We start from the raw sequence: 22,961 nt of genomic DNA on the forward strand, positions 1-22,961 counted from the left end.
GCACTTCGCAGCCTCCCGGGGTCTCTGGTTAGCCGCACCCAGCTCCTTGGGCCATTGTCAAAACCCGGTGCCCACCACTGACACATGGCTCCCTCAGGAGCATGGCCTTCCCAGCTGGGCCTGTGGCTCATTTTCGATTACTGCAGCTGCGGCCAGCGTGCCTCCCTTGGCTCTTGGTAGCTGGTCCCAGGCTCCTGCATACGGGCTGCACCTCTGCAGCTCCAACCATAAGCCATGGCCTCTGGTTGCCCCCTAAAGTCCCTGCTGCAAGACGGCAGCCCCAGTGCTGGCCTGGTTCACTGTGACTGCCCCATGGTGGTGGCTGCTAGTCCAACATTACCCACCCAGAGAGCTGGGGGACAGGAGGGGGCAGGGGAGCAGATTCAAGGAAAGACACGCGAGAGTCCAAGCAACACTGTCTTGTTGTGTGAGATAAGTAGAGGAGGGGACAGAGGCAGAGCACTCGGGCTGCAGTCAGGCTTGGTCACCTCCACAGGTTGGAGTCGGTTTCACTGCAGCACTGTGGGGACAATGAGAGAGGTGCCTAGATCTCCAGGTGCCTTTGCCAGCTGTGTCCACATGACATGTTCCCGTCCAGCGACTGTCCCTCATTTCCACCCCAGAGTAGGCTGTTCTGCTATAGACAGCTACAGGACTCCCGAGGTCAGGCCATTTTTAAACAGATTCAGTTGGTTAGAAGGGACAGAAAAATGTTGGATGTTGGGGACCCCAGAAGAGCAACAGTCTAGAACTGCAGCTGCCTGGGTGTAGAGAAGTCCCTCTGAGCCCCTGCTGAGGGTCTGCAGTGAGAGTCTTCTCTCTGTTGGATGGTCACCACTGAGTACAGCCCTAAGGGGCCTGGTAGTGTCCTCTGCACTGGCCCCTGACTGGCTCCAGGCCCCAGGCGGGGGAGGTTGGAAGAGTGTTGAAGAGGCACCATGTGTACTGAGTCCCTCGGGGGCATCTTACGGGCTGTCCCATTCGCTCAGCCCCCAGCGCCTCTCCCCACATAGGCCCAGGCCTGCTGGAGGCCTTGGGGACACTCACTGGGCTCTCCTTCCTCTCCGCCTCTGTCCTCCTCCCCTTTGGAGAAACCTCACTGAGCTCTGGCCAGGTGGGCAGGCGCCCCTCCCTGCCTGCACGGCCCCTTGTTGCCGGCCCAGCCCTGTGCCCAGGGCCTCCCCGGGCCCCAGGCCGGCTCAGGTCTAGCATCACTTGGCACAGAGCCCCAGTCAGGTGGGGTCGGCCCGGGTGGGGACCCCTCCTCACCTCGGACATCCAGCTTGCACTCAGCCAGTGCCTCCCCCAGCTCATTGAAGGCCCGGCAGGAGTAAGTCCCCGCATCAAAGGGCGAAGGGCGGCGGATGTTCAGCGTCAGGACCCCCTGGTGGTTGGTCATCAGGAACTTGGGGTCTTCCCTGATTTCCATCTTGTTCTTCATCCAGACCACCTTGGGCTGCCGAGGAGGGAGAAGAGGCCAACTCAGGGTGTGCCCTGGGCCATGGTAGGCGGGCTCAGGAGGCAGGTTTGGTTTCTAATCCTGCTGGGCCACCTCCTTGTCAGTTTCCTTGAACTTCCATTCTCTGACCCTCAGTCTCCTTTTCTGTACCCCACTGCACAGGTAGTGGTGAGGGCTTCCCACTGTCCTCAGCATAGCAGCCCACAGCCTGACGTGACTTGACCCCATTACTCTCTGCCCCCACCCTCCAGGCGCTGGCTGGGTGCTGTTCCCGAAATGACCAGATGTGCTCCATCGGGCCTCCGCACTGACATTCCCTCTTCAATACTGTCCCTCCTCCTCTCGTCTCTGGTTAGCACCTGCTTGTCCTTCACTCCATTGCTCATGTCACTTCCTGACCCCTGCCCTGGGACAGGGACACTACTCTCTCAGAACTGCCTGCATTTCTTGTCACCCTTTGTAGTTTTACATTATTTGGGTGATTTTGGATCAACCCTCAGTTGATCGTTGGTCCCAAACTTCTTGGACAGGAACTTCTTGTCCTATTTGTCTAGCACATAAAAAGCCTTGAAAGACTAAATGGAGCGAATGGAGGCATCGTGTCAGCTCCTGGCAGAAAGGGCTGAGCCGCGGGGGTGGAAGCAGGGGAGGGGACGACGGAGGGAGTGACTGGAGGGGGGCTGACGAATGCCTCCCTGTGAAGGGCCAGATCATAACTATGTCAGGCTTTGTGCCCCCAAGGTCTCTGTCACAACTGCTCAGCTCTGCTGCTGTGGTGCAAAATACAAACGAATGTATGTGGCCCACGTGCCGATAAAACTTAATTGGGAGAAACAGGCAGCAGTCAGCCTTGGCCCCTGAGCTGGAGTCGGCCAGCCCCGGGTCTGCACGGCTTCCTGGAGCTCAGGGCTGCAGGTGTCCATATTTCCCAAAGAGCAGCGGGAAGCCCTGGGGGTTCCTTGCAGATTTAGACCCCCCACCAGGTTTCTGTGTCCAAGGCACCGATGTGTGTCCTTGAGCAGGACAAGAGACCAAGTGGCCTCTCCTCAGGCTGCCAAGACAAGCTGCCCCCTGGAGGTCACACAGCAGAGAAGAGGCAGGGAGATGACTGTCTGACTTGGGCTTTGGCCAGAGGAGGGGAACAGGAAGTGGGTCACAGGGAGTGATTCCCACAGGAAGAGCTGTGGATGGGCCTGGGCTGTGGGGAGAGTCCCCGCGGGGCCCACACAGGGGCACCTGCAGGCCAGCCTGCCCCCACACCTTCGGGTGGCCTCTGACAGCACAGTTGAGAGCCGCGGAGTATCCAGCCACAACCACCCGGTCGATTAGAGGTGTGAGGAACATGGGAGGCGTCCGGAAGTCATGTTCCTTGTACTCGAGGGGTTTGAAGGTGATTCCTGGTGAGAGAGATGCCAGTAAGATGGCCCATCTAGACGGTCCCAGCCCCGGCCAGGGAACAGACTTGGCCATCTCCACCTTGTGGCCAGGTGCCCTCCCTTGGAACCCCAGGGGTAACGGGGCCCCATGAGAGGGTGGCAGCACCTGTCTTGAGGATGCAGGCCGTGTTCTTAGAGACCCCAGGTGAGTCACTGAGGCCACAGATGTTCTCACTGAAAACGCGGAAGTAGTACTCATTGCCCACGATGAGGTCAGACACAGTGCAGCTGGTGTGGCGGTTGTGCTCATAGACGTTGAACCACTCCTAGTGTGGGGACAGGGGACATGGGAACATACACAAGTGGACACAGACACAGGAGGGTCAGGGAGAGTTGAGAAGACCTGTCATTGACAACAGCGCTATTCACCATGGCCATCAAGGGAGACATTAGCAAAATGACAACCCTCATATATTGGAATATTATTCAGCCCTAAAAAGGAGAGAAACAGTGACGAGGGCCACCAGGGTGAACTCTGAAGACACTGAGCTCAGTGAAGAAACCAGACTACTGAAGCCCCAAGTTGATTCCACTCATGTGAAATGTCCAGAGCAGATGAGTCCATTGAGACAGCACGTGGGCAGCCTCTGGGGACTGGTGGGTGAAGTGGGGGCTGCCAATGGGGACGGGTCTCCTTTTGGAGTGATGAGATGCCTTCACACTAGATGGAGGTGGTGGCTGCAGGCCTTGGAAATGTGCTAGAAGCCCCCGGGGGCTCCTGGAACTCTGGGGCCTGGGGTATGGCTTGGTGGAACAGCCCTCGCCTGGCAGGGGTGGGGGTCTCTGGGTTCCATCCCCAGCACCACAAAGGACCAGTCAGTAAAATGGTTACTGCCTAATTCTGTTCTGTGAAGTCTATCTCAATCCAAAAAGAGCTGCATCAAGCCTCAGCCTCGAGGGCCCCCCCAGCCCCTGCCCCCCGCCCCCCCCCCACTCTCGCCTCCTTCCCCGGTGAATGGGACCCTGGGCTCCGCTCTCGAGGCCCTGCGTCCTCTCACCATGGTTTTCTTGTCTGCTTTCTGGACGAAGTAGCCGGTGATCTCGCTGTTCCCGTTGTCCTTGGGGGGCTGCCACTCCACCAGCGCGTTGGTGCCCCACACCTCCTTCACCTGCACGTTCTCCGGGGGCCCTGCTTTCTCTGGAAGGAGGCCCCATGGCCGCTGTCCACACGGCCCCTCAGTCCTCTCCGCTTAGACGCCCACCCATTCTGGTGCCCCAAACCTCCTCCCTCTCACCTCCTCCCACTCGTCCTCCGCCCCTCACGCCTCCCCTCCTGCCCCCTCCGCCCTTCCCCTCCTGGATCACGTCCCCCCGCCCCACCCCCACCCGCTGCGCACCCACGACCCGGATGCGGATGGTGGCAGTGTCCTTCATGTTCTCAATCTGCACGGTCAACTCGTACTCCCCGGAGTCGGAGCGGGCCGCCTGGCGCACGAAGAACACCGTGTCGAAGTCGCTGGTCCGCACGTGCACGCGCGAGGTGTCGATGGGGGCTCCGCCCTTGGTCCACACCACCTGGGGCCGGGGCTTGCCCTGGGGGAGCGGGCCAGCGGGTCAGGGGCCTGCAGCACCGTGGGGCCACCGCAGCCGCCCGTCCCGCCCCAGCCCGGGCACCTGGAAGGGGATGACGAGGTTGAGGTGCTCGCCCACTTTGCGGATGTACGTCTGGCGCAGGTGGCGCGGGAGGCGGATCTTGGGTTGCTCTGAGGGTAAGACCCAGGTGGGGGCTCAGCGCACGGCCCAGGGGACATTTGAAGGACAGAATGGGTGAGATTGTCTGGGGGAGGCCCTGGTGACCACCCAGCAAGGGCAGATGGGATGTCACTGACTTGGGTTCTACGAGGGCTGGGTCACCCACCCACAATCTCCCGGATGGTGACCGGCTGGACCAGGGTGGCCGGCTCACTGCGACCTGCAATGTTGACCCCAACCACCCGGAAGAGGATCTTGGCTCCGGTTGGGAGATCCTTGACCGTGAAGCCACAGCGCTCCACGGGCTCCTGGTTGGCAGGAAGCCACTCGTCGGCTGCAAGAGAAGTGCCAGGCGGGTGCCTCAGTCCCGGCCTCCAAGCTCCCCCGCCCCCTGCTCACTGTCCCTCTGGTGACCTGGGCCCCAGCACAGCCAATACTGAGTATTGCCCAGCGTTCCTGTGAGGGTCCTCAGGGCAGTCATGCGTGCGTGTGTCCACCTTGCTTTGACCCATGGTCTCCCCATTTTAGGGACAAGGAAACTGAGGCCCAGAGAGCTCAGACCAGGCAGCCTGGGCAGCAGAACCAAGGCACTGCTGAGCTCTGCTTAGGGGCCACTCTGAGGGCACAGCAGAAGAAGGCTGGGCAGCCACACCCAGGGGTGCCCGAGCAGGCAGCGAGGCTACAGCTCCCTGGACTTCCGCCTCTGCTGCCGCCTCTGGGTAGGTGAGGCACTGAGGGTCAGAGCAACCACCAGGGGTGTGAGCCCTCACCGCCCAGCTCCAGAGTACCAGGCTTGGGCATAGGGGATCAGCCAGGTCAGACAGGGTGGAGTGGGCTGGCAGGGGGAAGGTACCTGTCAGGATGGGCTCTACCTCCACCATATTAGGAGGGAGCTGACGCCTGAAGTCTCGGCCAGGGCCACACAGGCACAAAGCACAGGGACAGGAGGGCAGCCATATCTGCCTGGCTTTAAGGCCTCCCAGTGACTGGCCACATCAGAGACAGTTCCACATCTGTGGCCCTGGGGCTGGCTACAGTCAGTGTCCAGTGAGTGTTCAGGGGCCAGTGGAGAAGTGGAGGATGGAAATATGGATGATGGATGGACAGGTGGAGAGACAATATGTAGATAGGTAGACAGGCAGGCACACGGGTAGAAGAAGAAGGGAAGGGAAGAGAAGGCTGGCTGGATGGGTGGGTGGATAGACACATGGGTGAAAATGTTACTGGGTGGATGATGTGTAGGTGGGTGGATGGATGGGTGGGTGGATGGGTGGATGGATGGATGGGTGGGTGGATGGACAGATGGGTGGATGGATGGGTGGATGGAGGATGGATGGATAGATGGGTAGTTGGGTGGGGGATGGATGGATGAGTGGATAGATGGGTAGGTGAGTGGGGGATGGATGGATGGGTGGATGGAGGATGGATGGATGTGTGGATGGGTGGATGAGTGGATGGGTGGGTGGATGGAGGATGGATGGATGGGTGGATGGAGGATGGATGGATGTGTGGATGGGTGGATGAGTGGATGGGTGGGTGGGAGATGGATGGATGGATGGAAGATGGATAGGTGGGTGGGTGGGTGATGGATGGATGAGTGGGGGATGGATGGCTGGCTGGATGGGTGGATGAAGGATGGATGGGTGGGTGGATGGGTGGTTGGGGGGTGGATGGATGGGTGGATGGATGGATGGATGGGTGGTGGGGGGTGGGTGGATGGATGGGTGGATGGATGGATGGATGGATGGGTGGATGGATGGATGGATGGGTAGTTGGGGGGTGGATGGATGGGTGGGTGGATGGATGGGTGGTTGGGGGGTGGATGGATGATGGATGGGTGGATGGATGGATGGATCAGTAGCTGGATGATCCAGAAGATTTTCCAATGGAAAGAAGGATGGACAGATGACTGACTAGGCAAGTGGAAGGAAGGATGGAAAGGAGGGAGGGAGGGAAAGAGAGAGAGGGAGAAATAAAAAGGGAAAAGGAAGAAGGAAATATGGCTGTCTGGCTGGATGGAAGGAAAGAGGGAAGCATGTAGGTATGTGTAGTAGATAAATGGCTGGAAGGACAGAAGGACACATGAAGAGCCATTGCTGTGCGGGGGCACGGGGAGAGAGGAGAAGCTGGCCTGAGGGTTTGGCTTGACCGGTCCTTCCTGCAATCCACGCCAGTACAGACATGGGGCGAGAGGCTCCCTCCCCAGGTGCCTCTTGCTGCCCAACCCCTATCAGCTCCCTGGACATGGCTCCCTTTGGGGCCCCCTTGGGCCACCACCCCGCCAGGGCACTCACAGCCCTCGAGGCAGTACTCCACCAGGTACCCGTCGATGCCGCCGGCCCCGATCCTGTCCGGGGGCCTCCACTTGAGCGTGGTGGTGGTGTCTGTCACGTCCTCCACCGTCAGGTGCAGGGGTGCACTCGTGGGGGCTGTAGGAGCCAGGGAAAGGGGTGTGGGATAAATGAAGGGTCAGGGTCAGCAGAAAGGGGCAGGGGTCAGAGGTGGAGTCAGTCCGGTTGGGAAGGGGGTTGCGGGGCTGACTGAAAGTGCATGAGCAAGGAATGTCATCCGGGAGCCCGACTCAGGTCAGGGCTGGTGCCCGCCTGGCAGGCAGAGGCCACCGAGGTATCCAGGCATCAGCACGAATCTAGGGTGGTGGGGACCAGTGGTTAGTGCATGGGATCAAGAGGAGAGGAGGAGGGTGGGGTGGGTGTTGATGGTTGGGTCAATGAGGGCCCAGAAATCCGCAGTCTGTAGGGTCAGAGGTCAGGGTGCAGGTGCGAGGGGGACAGGGCAGTGAGGGGTCCAGAGGCATCACCAATGGGCATGAAGGGCTTCGTGTTCATGCTGGGCTGGGAGACGCCGATGGCATTGACAGCAAAGACCCTCATCTCGTAGAGGATGCCCTCGATCATCTTGGTGGACTCGTAGGTCGTCTCCGTGAAGACCTCGAAGTTCAGCTTCATCCAGCGCTGAGAGCCCTTCTTCTTCCGCTCCAGGAGGTACCCTGAGGACTCCCCAAGCAGAGGAGTGGGGATCATGGAGAGGTCGTGGGGTCACAGGCCACTGGGACAGTGAAGGTGCCATCAAAAGGCTCCCATGGCCCATGGAGGCCTTAGGCCACAGGTCTTGGGTTGGTCTCTGGCTCACAAAGCATTCCAAGGCCACCCCTCATAGGGTCAGGAGTCAAGAAGGTCACAGGTCATGAATCAGGGGGTCGGTGCATAGAAAGTCCCAGGCCTGTCCCCGGTTGTCGGGATGAAGAACAGTGTTGGACAGGCAGAGACCTGGGTTTCCATCAAAGGTGGACCCAAGGCCCAGGCCCATGAGGACATCGAGGAGCAGCAGAGACTAAGGCAGCTCAGAGTCGTGGGGATGGCCCACAGGCACTCACCAGTGACTGGCTGTCCCCCATCATACTTAGGTGGCTCCCAGACCAGGATGGCCCAATCCTCTCCCACCGATGTGACACGCACAGCCTCCGGGGGATCTGGGACATCTGGGAGACGAGAGAGTCAGGTGATCCTTCCAGACATCAGGAAGCCACCCACTGGCTTGGCCCTTGGCCCTCTGCTCACCCACAACCCGCAAGAAGATGGAGGCCACATCCTCGCCCGCGGGGTTGGTGACTTTGATGGTGTAGCGTCCCTCATCAGCGCGCTCAGCACTCTCAATGACGAAGCTGCTGCAGTCCACACGCTGCTCGATGCGGGTCCTGCCCTCGGTGACTGAGAACACCTGGACAGGCAGCAGATGGCCTTGCTGCGTCAGCTCTCCACCCAGGCCTGCCCCATCTCTCCTGTGCTCAAAATCCTGCAGGGGCTCCCCTCGCCCAGTTTGCGTGAGGCCTGCGTGAGGCCCAGGGGCCCTTCAGGTCTGCACACAGCCCACCATTCCCTACGGCCCTCTCACCCTCCAAACACTGTCCCTCATTAAAAAACACCAGATGGTCTGGTCCCCGAAGTCTTGCAAGGCTGTTCCCTGTGCATGCAGCCAGATCCTCTTAGACACCCAGAAGTCACCTCTTCCAGGACGCGCTCTTGGAAGCCCCCAGCTGAACGTGAGCATCCCTCCCTATCCTTGGAGCTCCTGCTCGCTCCCTTTATCTCAGCCCCAGAACCCTAGGTGACTGCTGCTTGGCTCACATCTGCCTCTCCAAGAGGGAAGGCCCGCAGGGGCGGCAGCTGGTCTGATGCATGGTTGCAACCTCGGCACTACCAGAGAGCCTGGCCCAGGAAGCCTCAGAGGATGCTGGCGAGTGAATGAGCAAGTGAGCGCAGACTAAGCTAGTCTGTCCACTTTACAGAAGGGGAAACAAGCACAGAACCTACCCAGGGTCTGGTACATACACAGTCACAATGGTGGATGGATGGATGGATGGATAGATGCATATCTAGCTAAACAGATGAGTTTCTAGATGAATGGATAGATAATTGATAGATGGTTAAATGGTCAAATGAATTAATTATTTCACGAGTGGATGGATGGATGAATTAATCAATTAACAGATGCATGAAAGGATGGATGGTTGGATGAGTTACTGGATGGGTGACCTAGTTGATCCGTGATTAATTAGCTGTTGGGTAGATAATGGAAGGAGTACCCACCCTGTGCCAGGCGCCTACCAGGTGGTGTACAAATATAATTCTCCAATCTTCAAAACAACTCCATGAAGAAGGAATCCTTGTCCTTATTTCATACAGGATAAAACTGAGGCTCAGAAAGGGCAAGAAACTTGCCTGGCGTCACCCAGCAGAGCTAAGAGGAAGAGGAACGTGGCGGAAGCCCCAACCTACATCATCTCCCTTCATCCAGGTGGCGACAGGAGGCGGCTCCCCTGTGATGGCCACATCCAGCCTCAGTTTGTTCCCAGCCACAACCACAATGGAGTTCTCTGAGGTCTTCCCCGAGCAGTCCAGGTGGATCTTCGGTGGTTCTGGAGGTGCAGAAAGACACTAGGGATCTTGACAGGCAGTCAGACCCCAGCCCACGAGAGCAGCCCCTGAGAAGCTGGGTTCCCAGAGTGGCCGAGGCCCAGGGGCCAGCCCAGCCCCCTCCCGCAGGCTGAGCGTGGTGGGTTCCCAGCCCACCAGAGCAGACCTGGTCCTCACCTTGCTTGGGGACGTACTCCACCTTGATTTCTGGAAGAGCAGAAAGACGGTGATTAGGTCGAAGCCATCAGCACCCTCCTCCCACCTTCACAGCCCAGAGGCAGAGGTGAACATGTGGCAGAAACCCTGGGAACTGGTGCCACCGCTCCCTGTTGAGTAACTGTGCTGTCTCCCATCACCTCATCTGACCGCCCCCAGCTCCGTGACATGCGCTGTACATTAGGGAGGCATCTGGGGTCCTCAGGTCTGGGAGGGTGTGTTCTGTATCCCTAGGGCACAGGAAGGGGCATCTTTACCTAGGAAGTTGAGCTTGGCCGAGAGGGACAGGGCGTAGCCATCAGGCACAAACGTGTAGTCGCCCTCGTCCTCAGGACGGACGTCGTCAATCACCAGCTTGTGGAACCTGAAGGGTGGAGGGAGCAGGGTGGGGAGGCGGGTCTGCCCCCACTCCTTCCTTCAATGCCAGCGTGAGAAACACCCTCCTCAGTGCAATCTACATGCCCATCATTTTTATTCATGGCTTTAGGATGCTATGGCCTGGGTTTGAGTCCCACTTACTAGCAGTGTGACATTGGGCAAGTTACTCAATCTCTCTGTGCCTCTATTTCTTCATGCATAAATAGGGGTAATGATAACACTGTACGTAGGGGTTGTTGAACAGCATCTAGAGAGGTGCCTGGCACACAGCAAGTGCCCTACAGATGTCAGGACAGCTGTCTTTAGCGCTCCTGGTTCCTTCCACAGAACACAGAGAAAGTCTGCGTCCTTCAGGAGTATTGCCGAGAAAACCAGGAGGGCGTGGCTGCATGCTGCAGGTGGCAGGTGCTGATCTCAGGTGTGACGTGCACCTGTTGAACTCCAGCCTCTTGCTGTCCTAGCCGGAACCCCCGTGGCCCCAGGCGCCCCCCACACATGGCCCTGTGGCCAGGCCTGTCCCCACCACAAGCTGCAGTCTTCTTCCCACCCCTTGAGCCTGGTCTGGCCTGGCGCTTTCTTTGCCCAGTAGATTATGGGCAAGTGACACTGAGACAGTCCCCAGCACAGGCCACTGGGCCCACCTTCACTTCTCCACTCTCTGGGGACCTCTGCCTCTCGTGCGGCCTCTGCTTCTGCCACGGAATAGCCAAGACTCGCCTCCTGGATGGGAGGCTACATGGACCAGAGTGCTGTCAGCTGAACCGTGCCAGCTGAGGTCCTCATGGAGCCCAGGCAGGACCAGGGGACATTTGCCGGCCACACAGGCAGGAGGGAGTCCCCCTGCCAACCCACACACTCACAAGGAGGTCAGCCCTGGCTCTTATGAACCAGGAAGAGGGCCCACAGCCGCCAAGGAGCGACAGCCACCGCGCCCGGCCCTCCACGCTCCTCACCTGCCTATGTGGGAGATGGTGATCCTCTTGCTGGGCCGCACCTCCACCCCGTTCTTGTACCACTTGCCTGTCACCTTCTCATCGGACACCTCACACTTGAACACAGCCTGCTCCGAGGCCTTCACGGTCAGATCCGCGATGTCCTGCAGGACCTCCAGCTGTTTCTCTGAGCAAAAGGGAGGCGGGGCCGTCACTACTCCAGATGGCCCGCAGACTCATGCGCACCCGCACCCGAGGCTCTGGCCCTGCAGGGCAGCCTGGACCACTCGGAAGCCACCACTGGCCCTGGGTGGTCCTCTTCTGGTGGGGAGGCTGAACAAGGCCCACCATGAGAGGGAGTAAGGTGGCATGGGAAGAATCCACAGAGGATGCAGAAGAGACTCCCAGGAAGAGGGAACGCTGTGCGGGGGGGCCCCAGGCGGGGTGGGGGTGGCTTAGTGGCACAGCACTTGCCTGGCAGGCTCAAGGCCTTGGGTTCAGTTCAATTCCCAGTACTGAAAAAAAAATAAAAGGACTCTGTCTCTGAGTGGGATAGGGGCCACCAGAGGAGACTGCGTTAAATGCTTGTCTCTTATTAAATAAGATGCCTGATTTAGAGCAAAGTGATTATAGGGTTTAGACAGAGGAGCGGCGCTCTTCCAGCCATCCTGATCCCCTCTGCAGCTGTAAAAGCAAACACATCCCTGTCCCTCGGGATTGGCAGGGCATTGATTCCAGGCTCCCTGCAGATACCAGAGTGGCAGATGTTCCAGTCCCTCGTAGTAAATGGCACAGTGTCTGTGAATAACCTCGGGTCCCTGTGCTCTCAGTCATCTCTGGACGACCTGCACAGCCCGACACAACCGAAGTATGCACTTCAGATGGTCACAGGATAACGACAAGGAAAGGGTCTGTGTGCTCAGCTCAGCTGCAGGCCCCAGAGGGATGCGAGGGACACGGCTGCTGGAACCCGGGGTTGCAGAACCTGGGGCACGGGGCGCGTGCTTGTTCTTCTCTTCTTTCTCTGTCTTTATACATATGGTGACTTGTTTGTTTTGCACCTGTCAGTTGATCTTGGAAATCCATCCTTCCATTCCAGGAAATTCAGCTCTCTTCTTTCCTTTTTTTCTTTTTCTGAGATGGGGATGCTCTAAATTGCCCAGGCTGCCCTCAAGCTCACTACCCTCCTGCCTCAGGCTCCAGAGTCCCTGGGGTTACAGGTGCATGCCACCACATGGGCTCCGTGTTGTCATTTATTATGGTAACGCAGGGACACCCGTCATCTCCTTGGCCCACAGGCGACAGGGTTTGTTGGGGTTTCGTTTGTTTGCAGTGCTGCTCTTGAACCCAGGGCCTCACACATGCCAGGCAAGCATGCTACCACTGAGAGACACCCTGCACTTGTCATTTTGTTTTGAGACAGGGTCTAAGTTGCCGAGGCTGTCCTTGAATTTGCCATCCTCCTGCCTCAGCCTCCATAGTCGCCGGGATCACAGGCGTGCACCACCAGCTGGGCTTATTGGTTTGTTTTCGCCATTCATTTGTATAGACCTACAGACTTGAGCAACTTGCACAAACAATGCAGAGTCCTTTGGACCCTTCTCCCAACATCCCCCAGTGGTGACACCTTACATGACTGTGAACCAAAATCCCAGCCAGGATGTCACCAACTGTGCCTGTGAGCTGGATGACACCTGGTGCTCAGTGTTCACCACAGTTTAGGTAAACGAGGCTGCCTCAAAGGTATGAGGTGTAGAGAGGTCACTGTAAGGGGACGAGTATGGACCTGGCAGCCAGTGAGGAGACTGCTACAGGCACGAGGTAACAGGGGCCTGGGCCAGGAAGGGGCAGCTGAAGATGTACTTTGAAGATGGGACAAACAGGATTTCCCTGGGGTTGAAGGCAGGGTGGGAGGATCTGGTTCAGCTCCCAGATTTGGGGCCCAGGCCATGGGGGGCTGCAAGGAGAGGCCCCACCGCCCGAGCCCTCACCTTCCACAATGAGGTCAGCTTCACACTGGCCGCCATTGGTCATGACCTGATAGCGGCCCCCATCCTCCAGGCTCACGTCGGAGTAGATGAGGATATGGCGCTTCCTGTCCTTCTTGAAGCGGTACCGGGCCTTGAAGGAGTCCTCCCGCGTCAGTTCCACGCCGTCCTTCATCCTGGGTGGACGCACATGAAAGGGGGTGTAAGGGGCCCGCTCAGCTCTGGGCCTGGTCTTGGAGGTGATTGGGGAACCAGAGCAGAGGGACTGAGGGAAGGTCACAGGAGGAAGGGAGACAGGGGATGGTAGAGACATCTGGAGGGCTGGCAGGGTCCCAGGGGAAGTCAGAGGAGAGGTCAGGGACACAGAAGGAGGCCATGGGTAGAGGTCAGAGCACAGTGGAAACCTGACGGTCTCAGAGAGATGTCCAACACTGACCCCGGTTCGTGGTGCTTCTCCCACTGGGATCCCCTCCCACGTCACCCTGCCACCTTGTCACACAGATCTCAATTGCAACCCAGGAAGGACCCCTCCAGGAAGCCTGTCCAAACTCCCGAGTCCCTTCCCCCTTTGGAAACGCTACAGCATCTCTCTGTTCCTCTCAATCACTTGTCAAAGAAGAACTTGTATATTTATTCGCATGAAATGTGATGAATGCCTGCCTGTCTCCTTACACACATGTGCACACACACACACACACATACACCACCAATTTTCCAGATTATAAGGGCCACAGAGGTAGGCACCAGGCTGATTTTTTAAAACTATTTTTTTAGTTGTAGACGGGCACCTTTATTTTATTTACTTATTTTTATGTATGAGGATCAAACCCAAGGCCTCACACGTGCTAGGCAAGTGCTCTGCCACTGAGCCACAACCCCAGCCCTGATATATTTTTAGTAGAAGAGCACAACCTGCTATAGGTGCTTAATAAATATTTGCTGGATGGGTGAATCAATATATGGATGAATGAATGAAGGGGCAGAAGGTGGGCAAGTGGGTAGAAGGGTGGATAAGTGGATGGAGGGTTAGAGAACCATCCAAATGGACAAGGCAATGAATGGGTGAATCCATGGAGGTAAGTGTGTGACTGGATGATGGGAGATGGGTGGAGGGAAAGGGGAATGCAGGGATTATGAGTGGATGGAGGGTTGAGGATCTCCTTGAATGGATGAGGAGGTGGATGGGCCGATGGATGAATTAATGAATGGGACGGATAGATGGAAGGTAGATGAATAGCCAGACCTAAGGACAGATGATGGACTACATGGATGAATAAATATTTAACAAAACAACAGGGACCAAGGAATAGACCCTGAAAATGATGGGTCAAGGTCAGAAGTCCCAGAAAGAGGCACTGAGGAAAGGTCAACATTTGAAGAGAAAGGCTGGGTAAAGGTCAGGAACGTCCCTGGTGGTGCCAGCGCCCATCAGGATCAGGGCTGAGACACCTATTTGGAGCTCAGGGGTCAAGGTCACTCACCACATGACCTGGGCACCCTCTTCTGACACCTCGACCGCCATCTCCACACGGTCGCCCACAAACACCTGCTGGTCCTCCAGGGGTGTGACGATCAGGACTGGAGGCTCTGTGTGGTGGGGGGACTGAGGTCAGTGGTGTCGGGTCCCCCCAAAGAGCTCCACCCCTCTCCACACTCACCTTTGACGAACAGCTCCGTGAAGCACTTCTCATCCTTGACAACCACCTCGTAGGCCGCGTCGTCGGCCAGTGTGCACTTATTGATGGTAAGGATTCGCTTCTTACCAACATTCTCGAACACGTACCTGGCGCAGAGAGCTCACCTCAACCCGTGCACAGAGGAAGGCCTTGCCCCGGGCAGCTCTGCCCAACTATTCTCAGAACACATGTCCCTCTCCAAGTCAAGGTGTGTGGGAGCAGTAGAGAGCCCATTTCATTATGTGAACAACCAGAGTGAAAATACCAACTGTCCACTCGCATCCTCCCTCCTTTCCTTTGAGCAGGGGCACATGACCACCCACTTAGAGAATTACATTTTCCAGCTTCCTTTGCTCAAGGATGGACAGAAGACTAAGTCTGAGCCAGTGGAATGTGAGTAGAAGTCATGTGGGCTCCTTCCAGGAGGACGAGGCAGTAGGACTGCAAATTTGAGGTCAGCCTCAGAAACTTAGTGAGTCCCTAAACAACTTAGTGAAACCCTGTCTCAAAATTTAAAAAAAATAAAATGAAATAAAAAAGGCTGGGGATTTGGCTTAGTGGTAAATTGCCCCTGGGTTAAATCCCCAATATCCCACTCCAAAAAAAATAAATAAATAAATGCTCATTATAGCCAGGTGTGGTGCTGCACACCTGGAATCCAAGCAACTTGGGAGGCTACAGCAGGATCACAAGTTCAAGGCCAGCCTGAGTAACTTATGGAGACTCTGTCTCAAAATAAAAAATAAAAATGGCTAGAGTTGCAGATCAATGGTAGAGTGTCCCTAGGTTCCACAGCCCCAGTATTGGGGGGGCGGGGCTTATTATAGAAAAAAGTAGCAAAGCAAAAAAAGAAACCCATCCTTATTGCTGGGTGTTCTTTCTGGACTGGATTTCAACCAGGCAGCAAGCCCCACGCGTACTTGCTACTTGGTTTGATCTCCTGGCCATTCTTGAACCACTTGAGAGGAAGGTCTGGGTCGCTGATCTCCACCACCAGCTTGATCTTGTTGCCCCTGTCCACCTGGTAGGCGGGGTCCAGCTTTTTTGTGAAGGCTGGACGTGGAGAGAAGCACAGGGGCTAGAGATGAGGAGCCTCACCACCCTGGGCACCTAGGAGAAGCCACATCTCCCTCCCCAGGCCACGGGCTCTCCGAGGTCAAGGTCAGGGGCCTCCTGTGAACCTCCCTGAGAGCAAGATTCAGCTACTCCCCGGCCGGGGTCTCCAAGATAGGTCCCGTGTCCAGACAGCAGGTGCCCATGGTTCTGGGGTCCCTGTGGATGGGCCTCCTCCGCTCAGAGTACTGACCTGCGCTCTTCTTGACCTCGACCTTGGCCTTCTTGAGCCGCTTCAGCATGCCCCGGAGGTCGGTGATGCCGTACTGGAAGGCGATTTTCTCATACTCGCTCTTCTTGGCCCCTTTCAGGAGCTCCCAGATCTCCGGGGGGATGCCCAGGTCGTCGTCGTCCTTCTTCTTCTTCTTCTTCTTCTCCTCCTCGACCACCTCCCTGAGGGCGGGAGGCAGGCCGAAGCCACCAGGAGTGAGAAGGTGAGCGAGCGTCTCCTCTGCTTGCTTGCTGTGGGACTTACCCAAGTCACCTTCTCTCTCTGGCCTTCCACTGTCCCACCCCAGCCTCCTCCTAGGCCTCTGTCCTCCAGCCTCCTCCCCTCTCCACATGGCCCCTCAGATGCCATCCCTAGGCTGCTGAGAGCTCTCACAGCCCCCATGCTACTGCCCTCAAGAGGAAGGCCCCAGTCCCCAGCCTGGCGGTCACATACCCACCCACCCTTCCAGCACTGCCCCCACAGGACAGATGAGCGGGCACACAAATATAGAGCAACGGGTGAGTGACAGATGCGTCAATGGATGGGGAAGCAGAAAGACAGGCGGGGGGTTGATGGAAGGTGGCTGGGTGAGGGGATGGGCTGGTGGCTACCCAGAAATGTTGGGCAGCTGGGTGAATCTGTTGATGGGAGGTGGCCCAGGCAGTGGTTGACTGGCCAGGGAAACGGGTGAGTGGATTAGTAAATGGGGTTGGTTATGGGGTAGGTGGGGGAGTGGGGGATGGAGAGGTTGACCAGCAGGTGGTGGGCACTACATGGGGCAGCATGACATGACCATCATTCAGTCATTTTTGACCTAGAGAACACTGATTTCCTACAGTTCAACCTAACAGAGAGCTACGGGTGGGGGATGCAATGTCTCAATGGAGAAGTGAACGGTTGGTAGAAGAATGTCTGGATAGACAGATGGGGGATGAGTAGATAGGCAGACAGGATACTGGATATGGTTGGGAGAGAGAGAGGGTACAGATGGCTAGACGGATGGAAAGGTGGGAAGGTGGATGGATGTAAGGATGGATGGGAGGTGGAGAGGAGGACAGGAAGGGACCCCCCAGGTGGAGAAGTATATGAAGCAGGGAGGTGCAGGATGAACTGAAGGACTGACATGGATGGCTGAGCATAATGGCAATTAGGTGGATGGACAGGCGGAAAGATGGTGGGTAGATTAAGGGATATGTGAGTGGGGGTATTGAGAAATGGGAAGATGGGTGAATAGATGAATTAGTGGATGGGTGGATGGATAGATGAATGGGTGGGTGGGTGGATGGATGGATGGGTAGGTGGATGGACAGACGGATGGACTGGTGGGTGGGACAAGAGGATGCACAGATGGTTGGTTGGATGAGTGGGTGGATATGGAAGTGAACTGGAGCCTGAGTGATCAGGAGAGTGGATGTGGGGTCATGGGTTAAAGAGGAGTAGGTAGGCTAATTGGTGGGCAGGTGGTGGACTGGGTGAGGTTGTGGGCAGGGGCAAGGGGAACAGCTGTGTAGGTGGGTAGTGAATAGACAGGTGACTGGATGGGTTGGCAGGTAGGAACTGAACAGAGGGAGAAAATGATGGAGGGAGAAGCAGAGACTCCGGGAGAATTTGGAAGTAACAGGCAGTGGAGCTTCGCCCGCCATCCTCCTCCCTTGGGTCCCCAACTCCCCTCTGTGAAGTGGGCTCACCTCTTCTTCAACAGGCCGCTGAAATCCAGCTCACCAGCATCCTCTGGCTTCCCTTCACCCCTGTGGCCATTGAGAGGGGAAGTGAACCTCACTGAGATTCATCCTGGGGTCCTCACTCCCTGCCTTCCATGATCCTCCCTTCTCCCACATTTCCACCACCCATGATCCTTGGCACCAGGAGATCCCCTCTCCCCAGAATCCAAAACCACTTACGTTCGCTTGAAGCTTTCCAGGCTCTTCCCAGAGGCGTCCTGACGGGGTGCTGGGAGAGGACAATTGGGGGGAGGGAAGGTGAGCAGGAGGCGAGAGCTGATCTAAGAACAGGAGCTCCTCTCCAGGCCCCTTTCCTCTGCCTGCCGGACCAGCACGCCCTCCTGCCTGGGCCTGGCCCCTCCACTCCCAGTCCCACTCACTCACATCCCTGGCCACCAGAACTGTCCCTCGGCAGCTTGCACCGCTCCCTCCGGGGCCTGGGCAGCCTCATCCTCTGCACCCCTCATATCTAAGTCCCCCATGTCCTGAGCTCAGACTCCCTAATGCCCTCAGAGCTCTATACCTGTGCCCCCATGTGTAGCCTCCTGTTCGTCCCCTATACCCTCGCCCTCAGCCCACACCCCCGCGTTCTCTACACCAGGACACCCTCATCCCCCAAGCCTTGATCCCACTGGCTCAAGCCTGGAGTCTGCTCACCTCCGAGGATTTCACAGGCCGGACACTTTCCCCCTGAACCTATAGCTCCTCCTCTAGCCCGTGGATGGTCTCCCCGGTTTTGAATACCATGAACCCTGGATCTCTACTCCCAGATCCACACACCCAGCCTCCCCACATGTCTCCACAATCTCCCTACACCCCCAAGCCCAGACCCACAAACTTCTACCCCACCACACCCCCACCAGCGTACCCTCCACATCAATGTTGAAGCTACAGCTGTCACAGATGTCCTTGGCTTTGACCTCAAGGCGGTAATCCCCACGGTCCCCCAGTACCACCTTCCCAATGTGCAGCTCCACAGTGAACACCTGGGGGCCAGGGCCAGGGGTGTGGATACACTGGACGACCCCACAGCCCCTCACCTCCCCCAAGCCCACTTCAGAACTGTGCCCAAGTCCTCACCCCTACCCAACCCAGGGGCCTTGAAGGCCTAGCACAGGGGCCTCAGCACCCAGTGGCCAGCTCAGTCTCTCCTGGCTGGACAATCTTGACTCCTGGGCCCAAATGACCACACTCAAGTGCACTATACCCAACCCCAAACACCCCCCACTGCTCAACAGAGCCTCCACCCAGGGGGCTCCAGGCCACAGCTGTGCCTCAAATAATAGGCCTGCTCCGCCCCCAGCCCGCCCGCGCACCCCCCATACTGTGGAGTCCTCACATTACTGGCAGAGTCGTGGGACTCCCTGAAGGAGAATCGGGCCCCACTCTTGCTGCCCAGCTCTAGCCACTTGCCCTTGAACCACTTGATGGCCGGTTTGGCAGGAAGCTCCTTCCCGTTCACCTTGGCTGTGATCACAGCATCCTTTCCTGGGTAGGGTGAAAGGAGAGCCATCAGGATCCCCAGAACTCTTCAGAGGGGGACTGTGAGCTTGAGAGACCCAGTGCCTCCTCCCTCAGACCCAGGGTCCAGGCCCCGCCTCCTCCCTCAGACCCAGGGTCCAGGCCCCGCCTCCTCCCTCAGACCCAGGGTCCAGGCCCAGCCTCCTCCCTCAGACCTGGGGTCCAGGCCCCGCCTCCTTCAGGCCCCTCACCAGTCTCCACTGATACAGAGTCTGGCTTTTGCAGGAAAATGCCAGTGGGCTCCTCAGCAGTCGGGGACTGGTCCTCAGGTGGGGCTTCTGCTCCGGAGACAGGATTAGGATATCAGAGAGTGGCTAGGGTCGAGCAGCAGGGCATGGGGAAGAGGCCCCCTGTTCAGTAGGCTCAGAGACCATGGGGGCAGAGTGGCTTTTCCTGAACTGGGAAAGACCGTGTGTCCTATAGCTGCCTGTGTGACCTAACTAGACTCCCCCAGCCCTTTAGCCTCAGCTTCCCCGTATGTGAACCAGAGGGTGTAGACTAAATGGTCCTTTAGGGTAGGAGAGGCTTAAAGACGGACTGGGGCATTCAGAGCTGGGCAGGACGTGGTGACCAACTAGCCAGTTGATGGGAGCCTGAGGCCAGGCTGAGGGGCTGGCGCTCTCCTAGCACTAGGGAGCCATGGCAGACTGTGAGCAGGGAGGGCTGGTCACCTCTGGTGCTGTGTGGGGACAGACCAAAGGAAAAAGACCAGGAAGAGGCTGGGGAGAGGGCACAGAGGAGTGTAAGAGGGAGACGGGATGACAGGCCAGGGATACCCTCTCACCTTTGGGGGGCTCTGCAGGAGCCTCCTTAGGGGGAACTTCTTTGGGGGCATCTTTGCCTTTTGGGACCTTTTTGGCTGCTGAGATAGGAAATGTTCACACTTGAGCATGTGCTGGCCACCTTCCTCCCTCAGACCCAGGGGTCCATGCCCCAGCCCCCATCTCTCAGACTCAGGGTCCAGGCCCAGCCCTCCTCCTTCAGACCCAGGGGTCCAGGGCCAGGAGTCCAGGCCCCAGCCCTCTCCCTCAGACCCAGGAGTCCAGGCCCAGCCCTCCTCCCTCAGACCCAGGGGTCCAGGCCCCAGCCCCCCTTCCTCAGACCCAGAAGTGGGGGGTGGGCATCCTAGGTGTAAATTTATATCTAATCCTGAGTCTGTGAGATCAGGTTTCCCCTACCCCAGGCAGGTGGTGCCCCAGCTACCCAGGCCACTGGGCCCTGACCTTTTGGTTTCTGGGGGTATAATTAGCTCTTCCTCTAGGCTAGAAACTGGACACCTCCTGCTGACCACAGCAGCCTTCCCCTGGGGTGCTGGTTCCATGGGGGCACAGGGGCAGAAAGGGGCTGGACCCCCACCCCACTCCTGGTTGGCCTGATGCCAGGGGACGCAACACGCCAAGAAGAGGTCCACCACCCAGGGCCTGTCTCCTGTGCAGACTTCCTCATAGAGAGGGAGCCCATGCCTCCACAGAGAAGTGCCCTCCAGTCCCATTGGAAGAGGGACCTCCCAAACTGTACATAAAGAAAGGGCTCCAGGGCTGGGTGTGGCTCAGTGGCACTGTGCTTGCCCAGGAAATGCAAGGCCCTAGGTTTGATCCCCAGAACTGCAAAAGAGAAAAAGAAAGATCTTGGGTTCCTATTCCAAGAAGATCCCCTAATTCCTACACAGGGCAGCCCCAATTCCCATGGAAAGAGGGCTCTCCTCCTCCTTATTGGAGAAGAGTCCCAAGTCCCATGCAGACCGGAACCCCTAAGCTCTATACCCACCCACGATCACTCCTAAAAAGATTCAGTCTTCATCCAGGGCGGAAGCCCCATCCCTGCCTAGAGGATACCCCCTCCAAATGCAAAGGACCCCACCACCATGCAGACTCCCCAATCCACATGCCAGAGACCCTTCCCCCACTGAGAAAAAGGAACCCTGATTTACAATCAGAGAATCCCCATTCACCTGAAATGGATCCCTAATCCGCTACAAAAAAACCTCTTTTTTGCAGGGGGAGAGGACCCCCCTATCCTACAAAGACATGCAACACCTCCACCTCACACAAGAAGGAATCTCCCCCAGCTTTCCACACAGGGACAACCTACTCAGATATGGGGCCCCCATCCCACGTAAAAAAATAAATAAACATTTCCTCACAGAGAAAGCACCCCATTCTCCCCAACTCACAAAAACAGGAGCCCCAAATCCCCATTTAGAAAAGAAGACCCATCGTCTCTTAGAAAGGGGTCCTGGTAGCCACCTGGTTTGGCCTCAGGCATGGCTGCGGATCTCTTCCGGCTCCTCTGACCCAGCCGCCTCTAGCCAGGCCCTAGGGAGGACAGGTGGGACCACAAGGGGAGGGGGGGGGCTTTAAGAAGTCCGGGGACTCCCAGGAGGCTCCGGGAGGCATCGGAAGGCTGCCCCACATTCCTCTTGGTGCTCTAAAGGGCGAGAAATAACAGCTGGACAGAGATAGATGGGTGAACGCCAGGTCCGCGTGGAGGACAGGCCGCGGGGCTCAAGACACCTGGTTCGGAGGGAGGAGGTGCCAGAAGCGGGGACATCAGGGTCTCGGGTAGGAGGGGGCTGGGTGCCCTGAATCGTAAGTCGGGGAGCAGAGGAACCCGGGCCCCGGGTTCTGGTTCTCGGTCCCGAAGAAGGAAAGAGGAGGCGGAGGAGGGCCAGGATGCCTGGGTCCTGGGAGGAGGCAAGGGAGGGGCGGGGGTCCTAGGTGGGTGAGGCCGGGAGTCAGAGGCTGGCGTGGGGGTTGGGGAGAGACATCTAGAAAGCCATTCTTAGTATCTGCAAGTCAGGAGTTTTCGGGAAACCAGAGCCGGGAGGGAGGGTCCGGTTTCCCAGCGTAGGCAGGACAACTGTCGGGGGGAGGAGGTCTCTGTGACCCCAGGGAGCGCACTGGGGCTCTGGGACTCCCGCGTCCCGCTCGGCGGGCGTGGGCAGATCCAAAGGCCTGGGCCCCCGGCCACCTGGGGCTCTGGACTGGTCGCCGCGCCCCTTGGGACCGAGCCCAGCCGGCTGCCGCGACTGTTCCCGGAGCGAGCGAGGCGGGCACCGGACGCAGGGGAAGGGTGGTGTCCCCATGGGGGAGGGAGGGGAGCTGGGAAGGCCCTGGAGGGCTGCCGGGATGTTGGTGCCCTTCCCAGCAGGGGGACCTGCGGCTTTCCGAAGTGGGGTGGCGGGTGGCGGTGGGGCTGGAGGGGAAGGGGCGGGCCCCGGGGCGGGGCGGGACTTGGGGAAACCAGGTGTGTGGGGAGCGCTGGGTGGGCGTGGGAGGGAGGGACAGGGTGTGAGGGACAGGGGTAGGGCGGGCCACCGAAGTGACGCTGCGTGAGGTACCCGGTAGGACGTGAAGCCCCTCCCCTTTTTCTTCCTACGCGTCTCCCACCCCCACCCCCCTTTTTCAAAATCCCCTAAGAGTTGAAAACTTCCCTGCCCCCGGGGAGCGCCAGTCCAACCAGGAGGCAGCCTCCGTGTGACGCCTCGGGCCGCCAGGCAGACTGCCTCGCCTCTCCAGGACCCAGCAGTTTCACAGGGCCTGGTGACAAAGAGGGACTCTAACAACTGGAGCTTCGCGTCCACCACCGCCAGCCCGAGGGCTCAATTCAGAGAGAGGAAGACAGAGACCTAGAAAGTGGGAGATAGAGACCTAGACGGAAGAGAAAGAGAGGAGGAGGTGGGGC

General features: G+C 58.0%; 1 protein-coding gene across 1 annotated transcript; it reads right to left on the reverse strand.

The window, feature by feature from the left end:
• Positions 1–404: 404 nt before the first annotated feature.
• On the reverse strand, positions 405–22,366 carry Mybpc2 (myosin binding protein C2). The gene is made up of 28 exons (XM_046466212.2): positions 21,524–22,366; positions 20,062–20,139; positions 19,469–19,555; positions 19,096–19,244; positions 18,625–18,742; positions 17,937–17,985; positions 17,724–17,783; positions 16,018–16,217; positions 15,632–15,764; positions 14,694–14,818; positions 14,517–14,622; positions 13,039–13,211; positions 11,069–11,234; positions 9,995–10,101; positions 9,699–9,728; positions 9,384–9,523; positions 8,166–8,325; positions 7,982–8,086; positions 7,406–7,594; positions 6,882–7,016; positions 4,754–4,921; positions 4,510–4,598; positions 4,233–4,428; positions 3,894–4,033; positions 3,002–3,161; positions 2,720–2,856; positions 1,270–1,456; positions 405–520 (listed from the first exon to the last, which is right to left on the reverse strand). The coding sequence occupies exons 1-28, from the start codon at positions 21,540–21,542 to the stop codon at positions 510–512; spliced, it is 3,417 nt and encodes a 1,138-aa protein (XP_046322168.1). The 5' UTR covers positions 21,543–22,366; the 3' UTR covers positions 405–509.
• Positions 22,367–22,961: the final 595 nt, after the last annotated feature.

The sequence above is a fragment of the Marmota monax genome, unplaced genomic scaffold (genome assembly GCF_021218885.2).
Source record: "Marmota monax isolate L192 unplaced genomic scaffold, Marmota_monax_Labrador192_F-V1.1 WCK01_AAM20220418_F8-fsc00160, whole genome shotgun sequence".
Lineage (NCBI taxonomy): Eukaryota > Metazoa > Chordata > Mammalia > Rodentia > Sciuridae > Marmota > Marmota monax.